Source organism: Streptopelia decaocto (genome assembly GCF_964273445.1).
Source record: "Streptopelia decaocto genome assembly, chromosome: 1".
Classification (NCBI taxonomy): domain Eukaryota; kingdom Metazoa; phylum Chordata; class Aves; order Columbiformes; family Columbidae; genus Streptopelia; species Streptopelia decaocto.
In genome coordinates, this window is record NC_138663.1 from 105,651,736 (window position 1) to 105,671,265 (window position 19,530).

At 42.6% G+C, this 19,530-nt stretch overlaps 1 protein-coding gene across 4 annotated transcripts in view; it reads right to left on the minus strand.

Moving 5' to 3' along the window:
• MAP3K15 (mitogen-activated protein kinase kinase kinase 15) overlaps positions 1–10,261 on the minus strand; it is an 88,138-nt gene extending 77,877 nt beyond the window's left edge. For 3 of the 4 annotated variants that reach the window (XM_082058565.1, XM_082058564.1, XM_082058568.1), the window contains exon 1: positions 9,602–10,261. In XM_082058565.1, coding sequence (XP_081914691.1) covers positions 9,602–9,929 — 328 coding nt within the window. In that variant the 5' untranslated portion in view covers positions 9,930–10,261. Of the gene's footprint in view, positions 1–9,321; positions 9,414–9,601 lie in introns of those variants that run through there. The other variant, XM_082058566.1, reaches the window with a different exon arrangement.
• Between the last annotated feature and the right edge of the window lie 9,269 nt (positions 10,262–19,530).

Sequence of the window (19,530 nt, forward strand, 5' to 3'; positions counted from 1 at the left end):
AAAACAGGGTTAAAAAGCCCTTCAAGATAATTCTATTTAAAACTACCTTTTGTTTCTTACTTTAAAGAGATAATGAAGAATTTTTAAACATAATTTAAGCAAAAAGTAGTATATGCTACAGTAGAGATGACTATATGTGTACAAGTTCAGCTATGACAAACTAGAGTACTTCCCTTAATACTGGATTTAGTTGTGCCATCCCAGATCAACAGAAAGCTAGGTATGTAATCCTAACAGTGTCATTACTGGTTTGGATTTCTGCCTGTCACCAGAGCCCACTTCAGTTAATGAAAAATCATGCTTACCAAGGCGGGATCACACACTTGCAATGCAATAAAAGCTGAGGTACATTTTTTAAAGCTGTGAATCCCATTTGGCTTTAAGCTCCAAGGCATAACTGTTGTTGAACTACTGACTTAGACCAAAGTTTAAGTGCTCAGAAGCTTTACCAGAGAATATTTAAGAAGTTTCAGTTCTACCACCTTAAACACCACAGCAGAATCTTTTACCTTGCCAGGCTAAATATTACAAAGGAATAAAAAGAGCAAGCACAGTTTATCATGACACAGGGATCCAATACTTCTAAGCATCAGAGTTCACATCCCAGCTTTGGTTCCCTCCTTGCAGGCTACAGTGATGCAGCTTTTGCTCCTGGTGTGCCTCTACCCCAATCTCCCAGGAAAAGGTGAAGGTAGTAGCAGCACCTCTGAGAGAAAGAAGGTGCAGTCATATTGTGGGACATGTTTGGGCCATCAGCTGCCAGCTGGATCGCACTGACTTCTGCAGAGACTGAAGTTATGCTGTTTATAGCAAGGCTGTGCCAGGGAGCAGCGCAAAGCAACAGCTGCACTCCCTCTCTTGGCTCATCTCAGGCACCCACATCACTGCTCAAAGGTAGCCTGAGGCTAAAGCAATTCACATCCTGCTGAAGAGCAAGGCAGAGACTACCAAGCTCATCAATTTCATCTGCAAGTGGCAAACTACGTTGAAGTTCTCCTAAAACAGACCCTACATCTATCTTGACTGCCTAACTTTCAGATTTAGGACAAGAGGAAGCAGCCTCAAGTTGCTCCAAGGGAGGTTCAGATTGGATATGAGGAAAAATTTCTTCACAGAAAGGGTTGTCAGGCATTGGAACAGGCTGCCTAGGGAAGTGGTGGAGTCACCATCCCTGGAGGTGTTTAAAAGACACGTATCACAGTATGTTTGGGATTGGAAGGGACCTCAAAAGATCATCTAGTCCAATCCCCCTGCTGGAGCAGGAACACGTACATGTGGTGCTTAGGGACATGGTTTAGTGGTAGACTTGGCAGTGTTAGGTTAACTGTTGGACTTGGTGATCTTAGAATAATTTTGGTTGGAAAAGACCTCTATGATTCTATGTAACATCACTGCAGTGTGAAAAGAGGCAGCAGCTGGACCAAGCAACCACCACTGGGGCTGCTCCTCCGTGTGCATGAAAGCAGCGGTTTGTCTGGATTGTTAGTTGAACACAGGTCTGCAGCCAGATAGTCTGAACTTGAGACCATCTGATAAGCAGAATATAGAGGAAGAGAAAACGTCTGGAGTTCTTGTCCAAGTTCTGCACAAATTCCTTACACATCAGAAGAGCTTTACCTCAAGCTTCTATTCCTACAAGCCAGGAACATTAGTTACTTTTTAACTAGAGAATACATCAACTTCTGTTAACATGCAATTTAATCATTAAAAAAGCCATGTATGATTACACTGATAAAAGCAGGACATGACTGCAGAACATAAAATAAGCTACTGCATATCATAACTCATCTGTTTTATGGAAAGATAGAAATTAAAGCAATGTAATTAACTCACACATAAGTAAATATTTCTCTTTTTTAAAAAAAAAAAAACAACTTAATTTTGTGACCTCAGGCCTCACAGAAAAGATTCTTAAACCTATGAAGAATATGCTACACACAGCACAGCAAGACTGAAAAAGCATGTAATCACTGCAAAGAAGATGAGTGGCCAGGAACCAGCAGGAACCTACAAAAGCAGCCTCATGCCCACCCTGGTTGACTCAAGCCTGTCAGCCTCATGTAGAGTTTCTTTTCAGGACCTCTCTGGTATCACTCAAAGTCAACTTGAAATGCAGCAAGGGATTTGCTTGCAAGATATCTGCTTGCAAACATCTCATGGTCAAACGGCACGGCAGGTTCCTCCACAATAACTTAGGAACTATATTTTAAAATGTTTGTATACGATTTTTAAACTAAATAAAATAAAGGTAACCTTTAGAATTCACTGACTGGTAGGCAGAGTCAACACTTTGTTTTTCTCCTGTCAGTAAGCAGAACAACATTTACTTACATGAAGAATTCCAGAAGTGTTTCATTAGAAAACAAAAAACAAAACCCCACAAACAAAAAAAACCCAACAAGCAAAAAACATTTAAGTAAACAAAACAAAAACCACCCTAATTACTGTGGTTTTCAGGGCTGTGTGACAATGGGTCTTCAGATCAATTGCAGCTCAAGATAGATGCAGTAATTCAGAATAACCTGAAATGTTCAGATTTTCTACATCATTCATAATGGTTGTAATGGGCATAAAAGCTTCTGTCTAAGTCTATTTAGTGAGAATCAATAAGACTTTTAATAATAGGGTGAAAATTCTTACTTGCAGAGTAAATTAAAACAGGAACACACAATTTGTATTATATTCAGGGAGAAGATTCCTTCCCAGCTGATTCAACACCTAGAAACACCTGTAGTGCTCCCAGCTACAAAATCCAGTGACACAGGGTTCACAGTCAGCCTCGGGAAGAGGTCTCAGATTTAATATTTAAGCTCAGGAGGAGAGGAAGGCAAGCAGAGAAAACTGAAAGTTGTAGGTTGGGTTATTTTTTGGTTTTGTTGTTGCTTTTTTTCAGGCAAGTGAATTTGAAGCAGAGGAAAGGGGGAAAAAAAAAAAAATGCATGCCTAACTTTTTTCGGTTATCCAAAAGTCATGGCACAGAAATGAGTCACTTCAGAGAGACAGTGCATGCATGTGTACATACTCTCACCTTGGAACAATTAAAAAAGTCCAAATTTTGTATGGTTAGCACCAGATTTTTAGATGTCCAAAAAACTTCATTCAAAGCTTCATTAAAAGGTAGGACTCATACTGGGTTTTGGATTGTCAGTATTTCTTTCCGTATTACTCATTACAAATAAAAGAGATGTTGGTCCAAAAGCAGAAGTAATAAACCAGAATCTCTCTCCATTAGAGAATCAAATATATTTCTTCTTTTTAACATCTCCATCATTTTCCGAACACAGTTCTGATCGTGCATTTGACCCATGGCAATATACCAAAGAAGAGTTAATGAATTCCACATAAGCTATTTATGATTATTTATTTGCATAACCAATATATGATTATTTACTTACATGTTTCTAAGCTTGTTCAATTGACATTAAAGGAGCTATTTCGTAGAACACACACAAGTTGAACTAAAGTGAAGCTTTTACGGTTACACACAGAAAAAGCAACAGAGTTGATACAAAGACTTTTTCACAGGTGACAGATAGAAAATAACGTTCTCCACAGTTGAGCTAAAGCATGCAAATCTCTGAGTGCAAATAAGCATTTCTGCAAGAAGACTTCAACTGACCTCAACTAGTATCATTAAAGGAAAATACACCTCTTGAATGTACCACATGTGTTACAGCACCTGAGATGTATCGTAACATAGTAACATACAGACTTGATGGATTGCATCAGGCTTCTTACTGTTATTTAAAAGTCACCTCGCACACTTGGATATAAAAGGATTACATTACTGGCATATTACAAGGTCTTGTTATCAGCAAAATCTGGTTCAATGGCACAATGCAGAGCTTTTCTGGCAACATCTGTCGTCACTCTAGGTGTGCAGTACCATGCAGAGACAAAAGATCAGGTCCCAATAGCTCTGCTCTGTATTAAAGCAGCACAATATCCAGCCTAGTTGGCCCCAGCCTCTCAGTCACCACCTTCTCATTCTGAAAATGGATGGTTCGCTTCTCTTCATGTTTCTGTATTCTAGTGTATATACATCTCCTGAGATTTAAAGTAAATGCATTACTAGACATTGAGCCACTTGCAGGGAAAAAGAATGGAAAGAACAAACATTAAGTATTCCTCAGAAAAACAGTAAACTCTGCCTGCTGAGGTAGGCACTGTTCACTGTCACACCCAGGGACAAAGATAAATTGCAGCAGGAAGGTTTGTCAAAGTTTATCTAAGAAGTTATTGCCCTCAGCTGTCATTCTTACCTTCCTGTTAGAGATTACAATCGCTGTGGCAGAGTCAGCAAGACAAGCATATGCCTCCAGATCAGCTACACTACTTACCCTGCCATATATTAGCTTAAACTAGTGACAAATGTTTACTGTACGCTGACATACTAGCCTTTGGGCTGAAGACATTGAAGCATCCCTGTCAATTCTGAAGTGGGGATACTGGGCTGTAGAGGGCTTCAGGGCTGGCAGCTGGGTACAGGCAGCAGTAATTCCTTCAGTGGCTGCCAGAGCCTGAAAATCAGGATCCAGAACATGTATTTTCTCCTTCTCATGGTGTAACATGAAGAGCTTCATGGACAAGAAATCAGGGTTAAGGGTGGTTAAACTACGGTACAGAAGTAGAGAAGGACCCCTGTTTCAGGCTCCGTCTGGGCCCTTTCCCAAGTCTGACACTGGCTCTGAGTGAAGATGTGGCTGCAGAGACAGGTATCAAACAATGCATTTTGAGGCTGTCTTATCATTGGTCAGAGAAGTTCATACTTAGCAAAACAACAGAAGCAAACTTCAAAATATTCCACTGTTCTCACAAATGATCTGACAATAATTTCTTGGATTTTCAGAGAAACACTCATTTTTCTTGGGCAAACTTCTAGCTTTATTCCTCAGGACTCGAGACTCTCTCGCTTGTCTTCCTTTCAGTCAACTCATCCTGCTGACTTCGGTGATGGCAGCCATCTCTAAATGCTGTGGTCAAGTGGCCAAAGAAATATTCCAAGCCTCAGAACAGATTGCTGCACATCCCTCATGAGGTAAAAGGATTATTAACTACAGAAATAGGATTTCACAGAACCAAAATGGAAACATCTAAAACTCATACAACTGTAGAGGCCACTCCTTTACTCAGCACTGTAGCCAAATACTGTGGCACTTGAGGCAATAAGCCTTGATAGAGTTTCAGGTAGACAAGTAAAAGCCACTTCTCATTCTACCTAGCATCATCCTTCCACTGGTACAGATTAGACATGTAACTCTGACATCATATTTGCTTTCATAGTAAATGCAGAACAGAAAGATCCTTTGCAGCTATAGTAAGAGCACAAAGAGGCTGAATGACTGTAACATCACGAAGCCACACTCACCTTTTTACTATGTCTCTTAAGCTATTTATGAATGCACTATAGTGCCTGTAGTTTGATTTTTTGCATGGGATAATCCTGAAGAATTTTTAAAATCTTCAGTTAGCTCCTAGAGTCACTGTTTCTGTGTAAAATTGCTTTGATGTTGTGCAAAAAAAGCTTCACACCAATGCCCAGGATCTGTGGCTTTCAATATAAAAAGATTTTGTCTCTTTCTTCCCAGAGATACAGTCAATGTATGCAAGCATCCTTATTACACAGAATCACACAGAATGGTTTGGGTTAGAAGAGACCTCTGGATATCATCTAGTCCAACCCACCTGCTAAAGGATGTTCACCTAGAGTAGATCTCTATTTCCATCACCCACTTCTGCATAACATGAATTAGTCTGTTGACAGCTTGTTTCTAGCACAGACTGAGCAAAGAGACCTCATCTTTCTGTTATCAAAAGCCCTTATTCTACAGTTTGGTTTGGTCTTGCAAGTGCTGTAGGTCCCCTTTAGCAAAGCATCTTAGAAAGTTTAGTGATTTCTTAAGGTCAGGGTCATCCTGCATTGCCTACCAGTCTGCAATAACTGTTAATAAGTTATGCCTTAAGTCACACTTCCATTCATTATAAGATTTCAAATGATGGGAAGTCAGTAATGAGTATACTCAAGGAGAAAAGAGACATAATACTTTTATTATGGAATACAGGTGTACACAGGTGCAGCATTCTTCTTAGTGGTTTACTGAAAAATCATCTACTAGAAAATCTGCCTGCAGACAGATTTGATCTGTTGATCTTTTTCTTTAGTCTGTCCTTAAAGTTTTGATGTCAAAACCAGCAAGGTACCAATTCCAAGAATCATTACATTATAGATTTATACTAAATAAGACAGATAAGCTTGCTGGGGAGGAGGCGTGTCTTATGACTCTAAGTAAATGGCTACAATTTCCAGCAGAGTGGGGAAAAGGGGACAACAACTAGCACTTTTGACAAAGACCCTGTCACTGCTATTCACGATGAGATGGATCTCACTGCTCAGTCTTTAATCATTAGTAGATACTTACTGGTTAAGGTTCCAACTATCAAACCAAGAGATGGCAATGGGCAAGTATCTTTTAGAACTCCCACTCTCATAACAGAGCAAGAGAAACTACTTATCAAGGTTCTGCCCATGGTGTACAGAATGTAAATATACGTTTTAATAGATATCTTCAGTACAGGAAACATCTGTTCGGTATCTTACACAAGCATTAATAAAGCTTCTTTAGGTTGTTATTTGTTGTTTTTTGTTTTTTAAGTAAACACGGAGTAATTTCCTAACACAGGAAGTTCATTATGAGACATAAGATTGCTCATATTAAAACTCATTCTTAATGTTGTTCTTCATTAAGCACTGAATTGCCAACAATCCCAATCCAACACATATTCTGGAAAGAGAATGCAGCAACAATGGACTGTATCTATAAAATATAAAGACTTAAAGGGCTGATTTTTCAAAGACCAAAGAAATTGCAGGGCAGCAGATTAAGACTGTTGTATGTAAATGAGCAATGTTAAGATTCAGCATTTTTGGATAACAGCTTGATATGTATTCAAAAACACGAGCTGGGGAGAACTCACCAATAAACAACACAGAGCAAGAAAACAAGAAGGACATAACAAAAGTTCTCAAGAAACAATGACAGATCTTTGTACATAAATTGAGAACTGTAGATGCAACACTTTAAAATCTATGGTAATGAAAAATCCAATAAGGAGTTTAGGCCCACTGCTAGCTGATACCAAAAAGAAAAAAAAAAGGGGGGGAGGGGAAAAAAAAAAGGAAAGCAAAACAAAAAATGAAAAGTGTAACAGACACTTTTTGGCCCTTTTGCAGAATGAAGCAACTACTCCATATGACACTCTTAAAAGAACAAAAAATTTCCCCATCCGCAGCATGTGGGAGGAGGAAATGAAACAGCAAGTACTAAGACATTATATTTCAATGTGCCAGCATAATTTTATAAGTTTAAATTTTAGAAGTGTAAAGGTTCTCACTGAGGACTTCTCTAAACACTGATTTTAGACACAGCATAGGAACTGTGAAAACTCCAAAGGATGGGGCAAATGTCAGTACAGCACAACTATTGGAAAAAAAAAAAAGACTAAAGAGAAGTATGGATATGTCACATATGTTCAGACAGTAACTGTAGCAATGCAAGAACAGAAAACCTATTAAGAATGTTAACGTTACAAGAACTACTTATTAAAATATTAAAATAACAGAAGAGCAAAAGAAATACTCCATTAAAATGATGGTTTATACGCAACAGTATTATTTTAAATTAAGGATGGTTGCAGTTAATTTGGGGCCCTTGACAATAAAGTAATGCTAAAATACAGCTAACACATTCAGAGTGGTTTTCAAAAAGAGTATATACAGACATAAATCTCTGCTTCTTCACAGCTTGCAGGTCTGGTTGACAGAAGTGACTCATGTCAATACACTTGAGTTTCTTTTAATACAGGTAACTTGACCTGAAAGGATGCTTTGACAAAATGCTTACAAAATAAAGGTATACATTGCACAGATTAAAAAGTTGTCCCTCTGGCTCATCTCAGAATTTTAGTACTGGAAAGAAACCCACACAAAGACTATTTTGAACAGTCTCCTTTGGAACAACTCCTAGTTCAGCCCTATTCAATGAGTTTTTAATGGACATTTAAAACAATATGAAGTATCTGCCAAATAAACCTGGACATCAGTGTGTTACAGTAGTATCCAGTAACAAGGTGCTTTACTATAACAAAGTAATGTTAATCACCAATAAAATTATCTTGGTTCTACAAGATTACCTGAATGCAAAAGTCTGCAAAGGTAGGCCCACACTCTCAGACAAGAGACACCCACTTCAGAATGCAGCAGCTTAAGAAAACATTTTAAATAACTGCCTCAAGCTCTCAGTACAATGCAGCATAGATGAGTGCATAACATATTAACAGGACTATTAGTAGGAACAGAGAAATCATTTTGCATTGATGAGACTATAATTACACTGTTACACTTACCTTCAAAAGTGCTACAAAAATACCGGAGATACACAAAGAAACTGGTAGTTCACGGTTGTGTACTAGGACACACAAAGAATATATTTCTTATACACTTTTCAACCTTGCAAGTAGAGATATAACAGAACCCCCTGACTGAGAAGTTAAAAAGCAACAGCAGATGGGACATTCCTCAATATTTGGGTGACTTATAAGGGTATGAAAGGAACTCATAATCATATGAGAATTTAAAATAAGACTGAAGTTTCAAGAAGTATTCTTTAACACATCTCATGAGCAAAACAAAGGTCTCCTTCTGTAATAGTCATCAACATGGACTCAACAGTACTGCCTGCTCATACAGATATAAGAAAAAGTATATCTGCACCATGTCCGCCTACTCACCTTGACTAGTTTTAATCATACCTATTGACTCAGGGGCTTCCTCTGCTGGATCACAAAGCTCATGATTCTCTTCCACGCTGCCCAACCAGACAGGTGTTTTGAGTGGAGAAGGGACAGCAGCTTACTTTTGAACCATCAGAGACCAGACACCAACTGGAGCCCAGACGGGATGGGCAACACTCACAAGTCTTCTTCCTTGGGGTAAGTTTCTACACTCTTGTTCAGAGCAATCCTGGATCGCTCTGTGCCTGGCTATGTGCAAGCCAGTTTGACTGTCCAGGTCTGGAGTTCGAGAACATGAACCATCTGCTCATGCCACCTCAGAGGCTTCTGCCTGGCCCATCTTCATACTCTGTCTTGCTCTGAGCTCCCAGCCAGGCTAGCAGCTGGAAGAGGGTTCTTAGCAAATCACACTAGCAAGAAGTTTGCTACTCCTTAAGGCTTGGTGGGTACCATAGGATACACAGCCCTGCTGGGGCAACACACTGTGGTGACTAGAAGAGCTGGTGTAAGGGCCTGAATTTTTTCTCATACCTCCTCCATATGCATGATGCTCCTGAAAAGCAGGCTTTTGTTCCCTTTAGATGAGGTTCCCCTTGCACCTTTTTTCCTGTCTCCAAACTTCTTCTCAAGACCTCCCTCACAGCCTCACATTTGCCCCCTTTTCCCTCTTCTCTGGTCTACGCAGCACCACCTTCATTGAGCCTTTCCCAGTTCGGACGGCCGTGACCCCAAACAACTCGGCAAGGTGGCACCGGGCAGGGGCAAGCCTGAGACCCCGCCCCGCCGCCCCGCCTCAGCCCAGCCAGCTCACCCGCGTCGTAGAAGGCGTCCAGCACCGTCGTCTCCCCGAAGTCCAGCTCCCCGAAGTTGACTGTGCCGAGTTGGGCCCCCTCGGCCTCGCAGGCCCGCAGCAGGCACTGCCGCGCCCCGGCCTCGGGGCTCCGCGCCCCGGCGCCCCCCTTGGGAGGGTCGTTCAGCACGTACACGGCCCGCAGGCAGCGCGGCCGCGGGGCTGCCGCGCCGGCCTCCGCCGCCTCCCCACCGCTCGCCGCCTCCGCCGGGCCAGCGGCCGGCAGCTCCGGCTCCGCGCAGGGGTGCGCCGGCTCCGCCGCCCCGCTGCCGCTCGCGAGGTTCTCCATAGCGGCGTCGAGGGCTGTGGGGAGCCGGTGCCTGCCGGCAGGTGCTCAGGCAGGACCGCGCCCCATCGCAAGGAGTTGGGCAAACTCCGGGGGCGCAGAGTGAGGCGGCTCCCGGCCGCGCTGCTCCCCTCGCCTCCGCGCCTGGGCGGCACCGCGCCCCGGCGGGCGGGCACGGAGGCGAGGTGGGGCAAGGTGAAGGCAGCCGGCGTGGAGCGGAGCTCGGCACCGCCCTCCCGGGACGGGACAGAACAACCTGGGGCAGCTGCCCCTTCAGCACACAGCGGCACGGCCTCGCCGTGCCTTCCCGGGGAACACACCCCGCTACCCTCCGCGGTACTGAGAGGGAGGAAACACCGGCGGGGCGACCGCGCCTCGTTTATTACTCCCCTTCCCCGCCCCTCGCTGTGCGGGCAGCGGCTCCGCGCACCGCCCGCCGCTCTGCTGTTAGAGCCGGGGCTGTTGTTACTTCACACGGTGGCACCGTGCGCCCCTCTCGGGTTTCTCCGAAGGTGACAAGGGCTCGGTCAAGGTCAGCGGGCTGCAGCGCCCGAGCCGCGCCTCGGGCTGTTACCCCTTGCCCTGGGCTGCCGCGAGGAGCCTTTCCCCGCGAGCGTGGCCCAACGGAACCGTTGAGCCCAACGGAACCGTTGAGCCGCTGCCAGCCCTGAGGAGCCGGCGGAGTCCCGGCGGGGCTGCCCGTCCTCCCCAGGGCGCTGCTGCCCCCGGGCCGCGGGAGCAAGGGCAGCCCTCGGGAGGCGGGGGTCTGGCCGCTGCTGGCACCCCAGAGCCGCCCCGTTTCTTTAGAAGCTAAGGCACCTGCTACTGCTTTTTTCTTCTCTCGACTCGCACTACCACGGCTTTCCCCCCACTGATTCTTAGGTCCAGAGAAATTCTCCTCCCCCTCTACTCCGCCCTGGTGAGATCACATCTGGAATATTGTGTCCAGTTCTGGGCCCCTCAGTTCCAGAAGGGCAGGGAACTGCTGGAGAGAGTCCAGCACAGGGCACCAAAGATGATTAAGGGAGTGGAGCATCTCCCTTATGAAGAAAGGCTGAAGGAGCTGGGTCTCTTTAGCTTGGAGGAGACTGAGGGGTGACCTCATTAATGTTTATAAATATGTAAAGGATGAGTGTCACGAGGATGGAGCCAGGCTCTTCTTGGTGACAACCAATGACAGGACAAGGGGTAATGGGTACAAACTGGAACACAAGAGGTTCCACTTAAATTTGAGAAGAAACTTCTACATGGTGAGGCTGATGGAGCACTGGAACAGGCTGCCCAGGGGGGTTGTGGAGTCTCCTCCTCTGGAGACATTCAAAACCCGCCTGGACACCTTCCTGTGTGCCCTCATCTAAGTGTTCCTGCTCCAGCGGGGGGATTGGACTAGGTGATCTTTTGAGGTCCCTTCCAATCCCTAACATTCTGTGGTTCTTCTTTGAGCTATTATTTAAGAGACTTTGACCACAGACAACTCTATCAGAAGTTTGGATAACAGTTCATCCTTCAATTGCTTCTCTTTTCTCGAAGAACTCCCACAACGATGGTACAATCAGCTCCTATAAACTCTGTGGCGACTCCTGGCTTCCTCACAAGAGCAAAATTAATTTTGAACATCCCATTTCCTAACACATTTTGCTAACTAGCTAAATTGGTAATGGCAGTCTCAGCTTTGGCACAAGGGTTGGGCGAGTTGCTGGTTTGTGCAGCAAGAGAACGTGAGAAGCAGGCTGTGTGTGGATAACTTTGTGTCTCAGCCTTGCACCCCAGCTGCCAAAAGGATACATACACCCCACGGAGATCACCCCAGTGATAGAAGGAGCAGTGTAAAACTGCCATCCTTTGAAGCAGGACACCTGCCTAGAAAACCTGCCTAGAAAGCTTTCTCATGTCGTTTCACTCACTGTGACAGACGAGGGTTTAAACAGCATGTTCACCTTTTGCTGCAGCGTGGCTCCTTGTGCCTATCAGAGCTTAACATATTTACCATATTCTGTAACACAACAAAAACAACAACCAAAGACTTCCAGCACAGTATTTTCCTCTTTAGGTGTCTGGCACCGTGTTTTGGTGGCTGTATATTAGAATTGCAGTATGCAGTTTTTTTGAGGAACTCTCCCCCATGAGCACAGCATAATGCTGTGCAGCATTTATGTTTGCTTAGTGCCTCATAAGGATTTTAGACAAAATGTGGGGAAATAATTTAAGAGGTAAACCTTTTTCTCATTTTGAAGTTTGGGGCAAGTAAAAGGTTTGATTTGGTCCACAGGTTGTGCGTGTTTTTTTTTTTACAAAAGCACAAGTACGTGAGATTTTGGAAGAATGATACGATGACCACCAGAGATGCTAGTCATTCCTGGCAGCTTTCCTCTTTAGGCAAGAGCGAGACTTTTCCTATAAAAACTCTATTAGCCTTGATCCAGTAATGCACCAAGTAGCTGATGTAACAGGAGAAAAATGGAAACCTGCATTTAGAAGATATTCAGGGTGCATGTTGGAGCCTTTGACCAGCAAAATGCACTAGCACGTACATTTATGATCCTCCCCAATGCAAATCCTACTTCGTATTTTTTGCATTATAAGAAAGTTTGGTTGAATGGCTGGTATTAAAACTTGAAATGAAAAAACACAGTACTGGCAAAGTTAAGGGATTATTTGCACAGGAAAGCATTTATCTTCCTCAAGAACATTCTTGGGCTTTCAGCAACTAACATGCAAAACCAATCTGCAATTTAATGGGTTCATAACAACAGATGCATGGTGTGGTGCTTTCTGTAATTGTGAAAATTGTTGAAGTGTCAATTTAGAACAAATATGCAGGCTGGAATTGCTTAGTGGGATGCCACTGAGACATAATAAATAAGCCTTTTCTGCCTTGTAGATATTACCAAAATTTAGTTTTTTGTAGATCTAAGATGCACATTTGGGTTTCATTATGCAGGTTTTTAACATTTGGTACCATTCTAAATTGCTAGCCGAGAGGTCTGTTGCTTGGTCTTGAAACAGTGATGGTGTCTCTTAGTAGCTACTCTATGTGAATACAATTAAGGGATATTTTCCCCTTTTCTTAATTATATTCACTCATCTTCCAAACAGTATCCTCACTATTCCTTGAGAATTTTTCCTAACAAGCTGTCACATTCTCGATATCTATTTCCAGCAGCTTAACCTGGTGCAATTTGTTCAGAGTTTGTGTGCTTTTTTGGAAGCTAAAAAACAAGGAGCATTTTTAAAGGAAGAAGCTTCATTTTATATACTGTAACCGAGTCTTCAGGAGCTGTGGTTCAGCACTGGTATGCCTGACATTTCCACTGAGCAACAGTCTCTTCAGTCTCTGCAAGTAACCTGAGTGAGAACAAATGGGAGATTCAGGTTTGGGGATATTTGAACTGTTTCTGCACGAACCAAAAAATGTTAAATCTAGAAGAAAAGAGGTAAGTCATACAACACACTTTCCTCTTTTGGAAATGTGGTCCAGTATCAAGGTTATAAAAAGAGCCACTCTATCCCCAGAGTTGCCTATTCAAAGGTCCAGGCCAGAAGGGAACATCCAGCTTTCATATAATTTCTGAGGCCTTTTGCCCTTGCACAGAACCCAGCCTAACAAAACCAAGCTGAAACTTGAAAAGTCAACATTTGCTCTTACATAGTAACATAAAGCTGTTGCCACAATTTTCTCAAGCACTGCTTTGCACCTCAAATCCACTTATTGCAGAATATTCATTGCCACTTAGACACCAGGAACAATATGTTCACTGCAATTCACAAAGACAGCAAGTGCTCCAAAGAAAATAGATGTCCTTGAAACCAGTTTGGTTTTTGCTTTGGTGTTGGTTGGTTGGTTGGTTTTTACCATTTTGCAAATCTCTAAGCAGCAGTTGTTTCTCTAGACATAGCTGGTCTAATGGGGAGCGAGTCCTTCCTTTTCTTTCCCTCAGGGCTACAAACTTTAAAAAATGTTCAAACAGTAAAGCTGCATACCGAATTTGACTCCACAGGCAGATGTGCCACCTTTCTCCCTGGTGCACATGCAGCTGCAGCATACCTTAGCTTCCTGATATTTTTTTTTAAGAAAGCACAGGCTGGAACTGGTGTCATAAATGTCAGGCTGCAATTTCATTGCACATTGACATTTTCAGGTATAAAGAGGGCTCCTCCCTTTTTACCCAGGGTTGGGGAAAGCCAAGATCTCTTGGTTCAGGTAGGCACCAAGTTAACCAGAACACACCCAGGTCTGCGGAGAATCTGCAGGGTTCAGCTGTTCTTCCAAAGTGCAAATCCATCCACCTGCCCGTGCCCTGGCAGCGATACCTGAAGCCGGCTCACCAGCTTGGTGTCCCAGGTATCCATCACACGCGGTGGCGAGTTGCCCAGGAGTCCATCCAGGGGCACCTGGCCCTGACCAGCCCCACACACAGGTGCATCCTCAGTCAAAACTACATCTCCCTCACTGCCAAGCAGCAGCATCCTGCACAGGCTTCCCCCCAGGAAACACTGGCAGCGTGACAGCCATCTCACATGGACATGTGTCCAGAGAGCCTGAATCCCAGGTGCAATAATTTTTTCTGTACTGTGAAGATCAGACACTTGGAAAATATTTTGATGTTCAAATTCTTTTCTGGGAAGCCACTGTACCAGCCTTCCACAAGATAATGGTGTTTGAACTACTCCATGCAAACATTTTGTTAATGGACTTACTGGTATGACTGTTTCTAGTGTGTTGCCCCACTTATTTTCATTCACAGTGAGCAGGTCTCCAGGTAACCACAGAGATACTGCTGTCATGTGGATGAGGAGGAAAACAATTAATTTTTTGATTGAATGGGAAAATAAGATTTTTTTTTTTTTTAAGTATGGATTCAACCAAAAGATCTTTTCTTTTTCATGGTCATTATGTAGAAACTTTACTAGAGTTTAAATGAAATGCTCCCTAAGAATTCTAATGAACTGCTTGGGTTTTTTTTTTCCAAAAGTTAGATTCAAAATATTAAGGCTGTACAACAGAAGCTAAACAATACAGGTCATTCTTGAAGAAACGCTTCACGGAGAGGCCTAAAAATGCTACAGGCTTTAAAAGCTGACTTGCAGCAAAGCACACCTCTGTTGCAAGGGGAAACTTGGGTGTCTCAGAGTGAAGTCAAAACACCTTGGCCACCAAATCAACATTGGAATTGGGTTCAGAGATCTCAGAGGTTCCTCTTACTTTTCTTTCACTGCAGAGCATGAGGTGTCACAAGCTCATTTGACCTACTGGCAAAGAATAAAGGCAAATAAAATGATTGCTGGGTCACAGACTATAATCCGTAGCACAGCTTTCTATTCCAATCCACTGTTTTGCACAGGGAAGCATGTTGCACACAGCATTTGCACATCATCACCCCTTGCAAATGAAGGACGGTGACATCTTGTATGAAATACAAGGGTGACCTTTCTCTTAATTTCCTCTCTGCCTTCCTTGAAGAATGATAATGCTACACATCCATATGCTCTGAACACTCACAAGTAAGCAGAGCAAAATGTAATCAGTTTCAAAATCGGCTTTTATTCCAAGTTCCTCATCTCCATTAGTTTCCAGCATATCTGTCACTCTAATCAAAAGTTCTTGCCTTTGGATTTTGAGTAGTTATTGGGCAAGTCTTTGGGAGCATGAATGATTGAAGAGTGCAGGCTGGCAGTGAAGAAATTATGCAGGTCTTCTCAATAGCTTCCACAAAGCCAGAATTTCACTTACAGATGACAGAGTGCATTAGAAAACCAAAACCCAAACCAAACCATAAACAAGCCCCTAACAAACAAACCATGCAACCAACCAACAACAACCAAAATAACCCACAACCACCCACCAGTAAATAAAGTAGCAAAGAGAAGGATTAAAAAAAATAATCCCAATGCTTGCTGAATCTCTATCAATGCAGAGAGCTCACACTTTCTCTGTGGCTGATAGTTGGCATTATTCACACTATTTCTCTCTATCAGACAGGTAAATCAGATCAACTGCACAAGACTCAGGCATGTGTGTTTGGTTAAAAACTTTGTTCTGGTGTAAGTACCTGTGGCTCTCCAGCCTTCCTCACCCAGTTCAGGGAACAACCAGCTTAAAGCCAGACATTACCTACAGTTCTCCAAAATACAATCTTTAATTGATTAGTCAAACAGAAAATCACTTCTCTCCAGTTTTCAACACATTTCAAATAACTGCTGGTTCACATTTCAGATGGGATAAAACCAAACCAGGCTCCCATCCAGTAAGACTTCCCTTAGACTGGGGAATATCTGAACCCCCACTAAGACAAGAAATGCTAGAGAAAACCTTGAGAAAACCTGGGGAAAGAGAACATTTTCAACTTTGGAAGATGGAGCTGACTGTCAACAGCATTCTGACTTTTAGTATTCAAGTACTAATTATTAATACTTTAACAGTATTGGGCCTAGATTTCTTCACACGTACAGCATCTTGATATGAAGAATATTTTCTCTTTTGCAGTCCTAAACCTAACAGTTTGCTCCTTGTGTTAGGTTTCATTAGGCAGGTCCCAGGGGTAAGAAATACACATTTCCTTGAGGGACAAGACACAGCTTCAAGAGGTCTGATTTAAAATGTTTGCATGGGCAGAAGATTAAATATTCTTACTGGGCCTGATTAATTTTCCCGTTTTCAACTTGGTCGAAGTATCTTTGACTTCTTTCCATGTCATAGTTCAGTGCTTTCATTGCCATTGTTTTTACATACTCTTTTAAGACAAGATTCTCACTTTTAGCCTTTTTGAAGTTATTTCTCACTGAAGAAATACTCATGATAAAGGTCACCTGAGTCTTCATGTTATTTCAGTTAAACAGGCTTCATCTGTCTACTGATTAACAAAAGCCCAGCAAAATTGTGACTGTGACAGGGAGCACAACATGGTTATGCACACATGCTGCACAAATGATGGAGAGGACTAGAATACGTGGTTCATTTTTATTCACATTTAGGTGATCTTTATATTGCTGTAGACGTCAGATGCGTGAGGATACATGAGGCTTAGAAGATTAGCAAAAGCAAAGGTGTCAATGCTGCTTAAAAGCATTTTAAATATTTGTAATCACAATGGTTTTGGTATTGCCAGTTGGGACTGTGAAAAGTAAAGAAATCCTGAAGAGGCAAGAATTTCTTCTAGGTGACAAATAAAAAAAAGCTCATCTGTTACGTCAATACTCGCTTTTGTAATAGGTGCTAATGAAAACTTCATATATTTAGGCAAATGTGGAAATTTAGTACTACTTCAACAAGAATCCTTAAATTGCACCCGCATTTTCTTTTTGTTGAGGCAGCCAAGAAATTGCATCATGTATTAAATACCAGCTTTATATGTGAAGAAAGAAGTCTACCAATGTCCAAAATAGGGGCTTAAAAAAAACCATTAAGTAATTCACATTTATGAACTAGCAATGTGAGAAGTAGGCAATAATTGGTAGGAGCACAGCTAAGGCACCTGGTGAGAGAGAAAGCAATATTAGCCTTTCTCAAAACCCCTGGCAACTATTTTCTCTGCTTGCATGATTCCCTTGCTTTGTCAGTGTGAGCTTATTAGCATTGGGTTTGATTTTAATATTTGGGTCTGGCAAGGTGCAGTTCTCAGTACTTGTAATGATGGGACCTGAATGTACCTAATACTGCACACCGATCTGCAACTAGTCCTGAAGCTCTCTGGGTTACAGTGAGACAAGATGCAATGACAGACACTTCATTTTCTCTGCCTCATCTACTTCGATTAGATTTATTCTTTGCTAGAGCAGTGTCACATGCTTGAGGCTATTAAAGCCACTGCCAAATAACTCGCCATTCTTGTATGGGTAGAAAATTTTATGTCCAGATATGTTGTCACTCAAATGCAGTCCGTTTTCAGGCATCTCTCTGCCAGCATGACAGGAATCATTCCAGAAAAGTTTTATAATGCTATAAGTGAGACCTTCAGCCCATCATTGTGTCAAATTGCATTTCTGTCAAAGTAATGAAGAGTTTCTTCCTGCACTTTGCAGTGAAAAACAAGTTAAATAATAACTCACTTCCTGTCCAAATCCAAGACACTTAGAAAACACAGAGCATTCTTGACCTTTTCACTGGAACCAACACATGCTTTGCTAATAGCCTTATAATAGAAACATCTACCTCTTTTTTTGATCTGTGAAATTTGAAATAACAGCTCTTTGAACAAGAGTTGAGCTGACGGTAGCAGTAAGATTTCCAGAAGCAGTAGTAAAATGTAATCCTTTGTGTTACCTGACAGCCTTGTTTTCTCTAGAAGTTTAAATCCACTTGGAGAACTGTGAATGACTTCAGTATTGCTCTAGAGTGCCCTTAACTGTTCACACAGCAACAAAGTAGTAAAATATATTTGGCACACACATGCACATAGGATAAAAGTCAGATAACCTTTCTTACATCCCTAAATGAGAAGATCAATGAGGTACAGATCTCCACATGGCATGCACACACTGCTGCACCATGAAACCAACTTGTGGAGCATCCCATTTGTTTTCTGTTTAACAGAGGCACAGCAATGTCTTGGTCCAGCTTGCAAAGAGACACCAGGCAGAGCCTGCAGAAGGCAACTACCTTACCCAAGCTGCAGCATCAGCACCTTCGCCTGGGCAGAGGTGGTGGGCTGCATCCTTAGGCAGGCAGTTCCCCTCCTGTGTGTCACAGGGATGTTAGGACAGACGTTTCTAGAGCGTGAAGGCAGCAGATTCAAGGCAAGCGGAGGTTTAGAGTCCGAGATTGCTGCCATTTATAACTATGCAGAAGAAGGCCAAGGAAGCATGAGGCCTGAGTCAGGGGACCTAGAGGGTGAGTGAAAATGTGGGTGGGAGAACTCGGGCTTGCCCCATTTCTCCCTGCCTTGTGCTTTTATTGGCTCAATGGCTACACCTGTACTTCCAGCTGGGCTGAGTAAATTCGGCTCTTTGAATTGAGAAGACAAATTATCTAGTAGAAGCAATTTCCACACAAGTGCATCTACTTTTATACTTATCCTTTCTTAGCTGCTGTTCTGCTTTTTGGTGCTTTGTGTTGAGAGAAAGTACATGGTGCACAGATGGTACGACCTGTGCTATCTCCTGCACTTCTTGTGTCCTTCACAAAGAAAACCATCCCCAGAAGGGGGTAAAACCAAGTGACAGGTCATCCTGTATCAGGGACAGCTGCCCAGCTTAATTTTCCCTCCCTCCCAAAAAGCACTCCCACAAAATCTTAAACTTTTTGTTGCTGTGCTCCAAGGAGGGGAAGGGCAGCCTGATGGGTCACTGGCTAGTATGAAGCGCTCAGGGAAGAGCTTCTTGTATTTAGGAAAATGATCTCCCACAGCACATGAAATTGTTGGGTCTGGGTGCAGTGAACAGGTTTTACCAGAGAAAGTTTTGAAAACAGATGCTTCTTCAGTGTCCTGATATTCAAAATTGCTTGTGAAGCTGCATCATTCTTATCTTATTTGCTTTGTCATTTTAATGTTCGAGTTTTCTTCTCCAAGAGAAACAGCCTATTACAACTTTTGAGATTGTCCTGATAACAGTCAGTTATGTTTTCATGTGACTATCAGCTACATTTTCCTACATAAAAAAGGAAGAG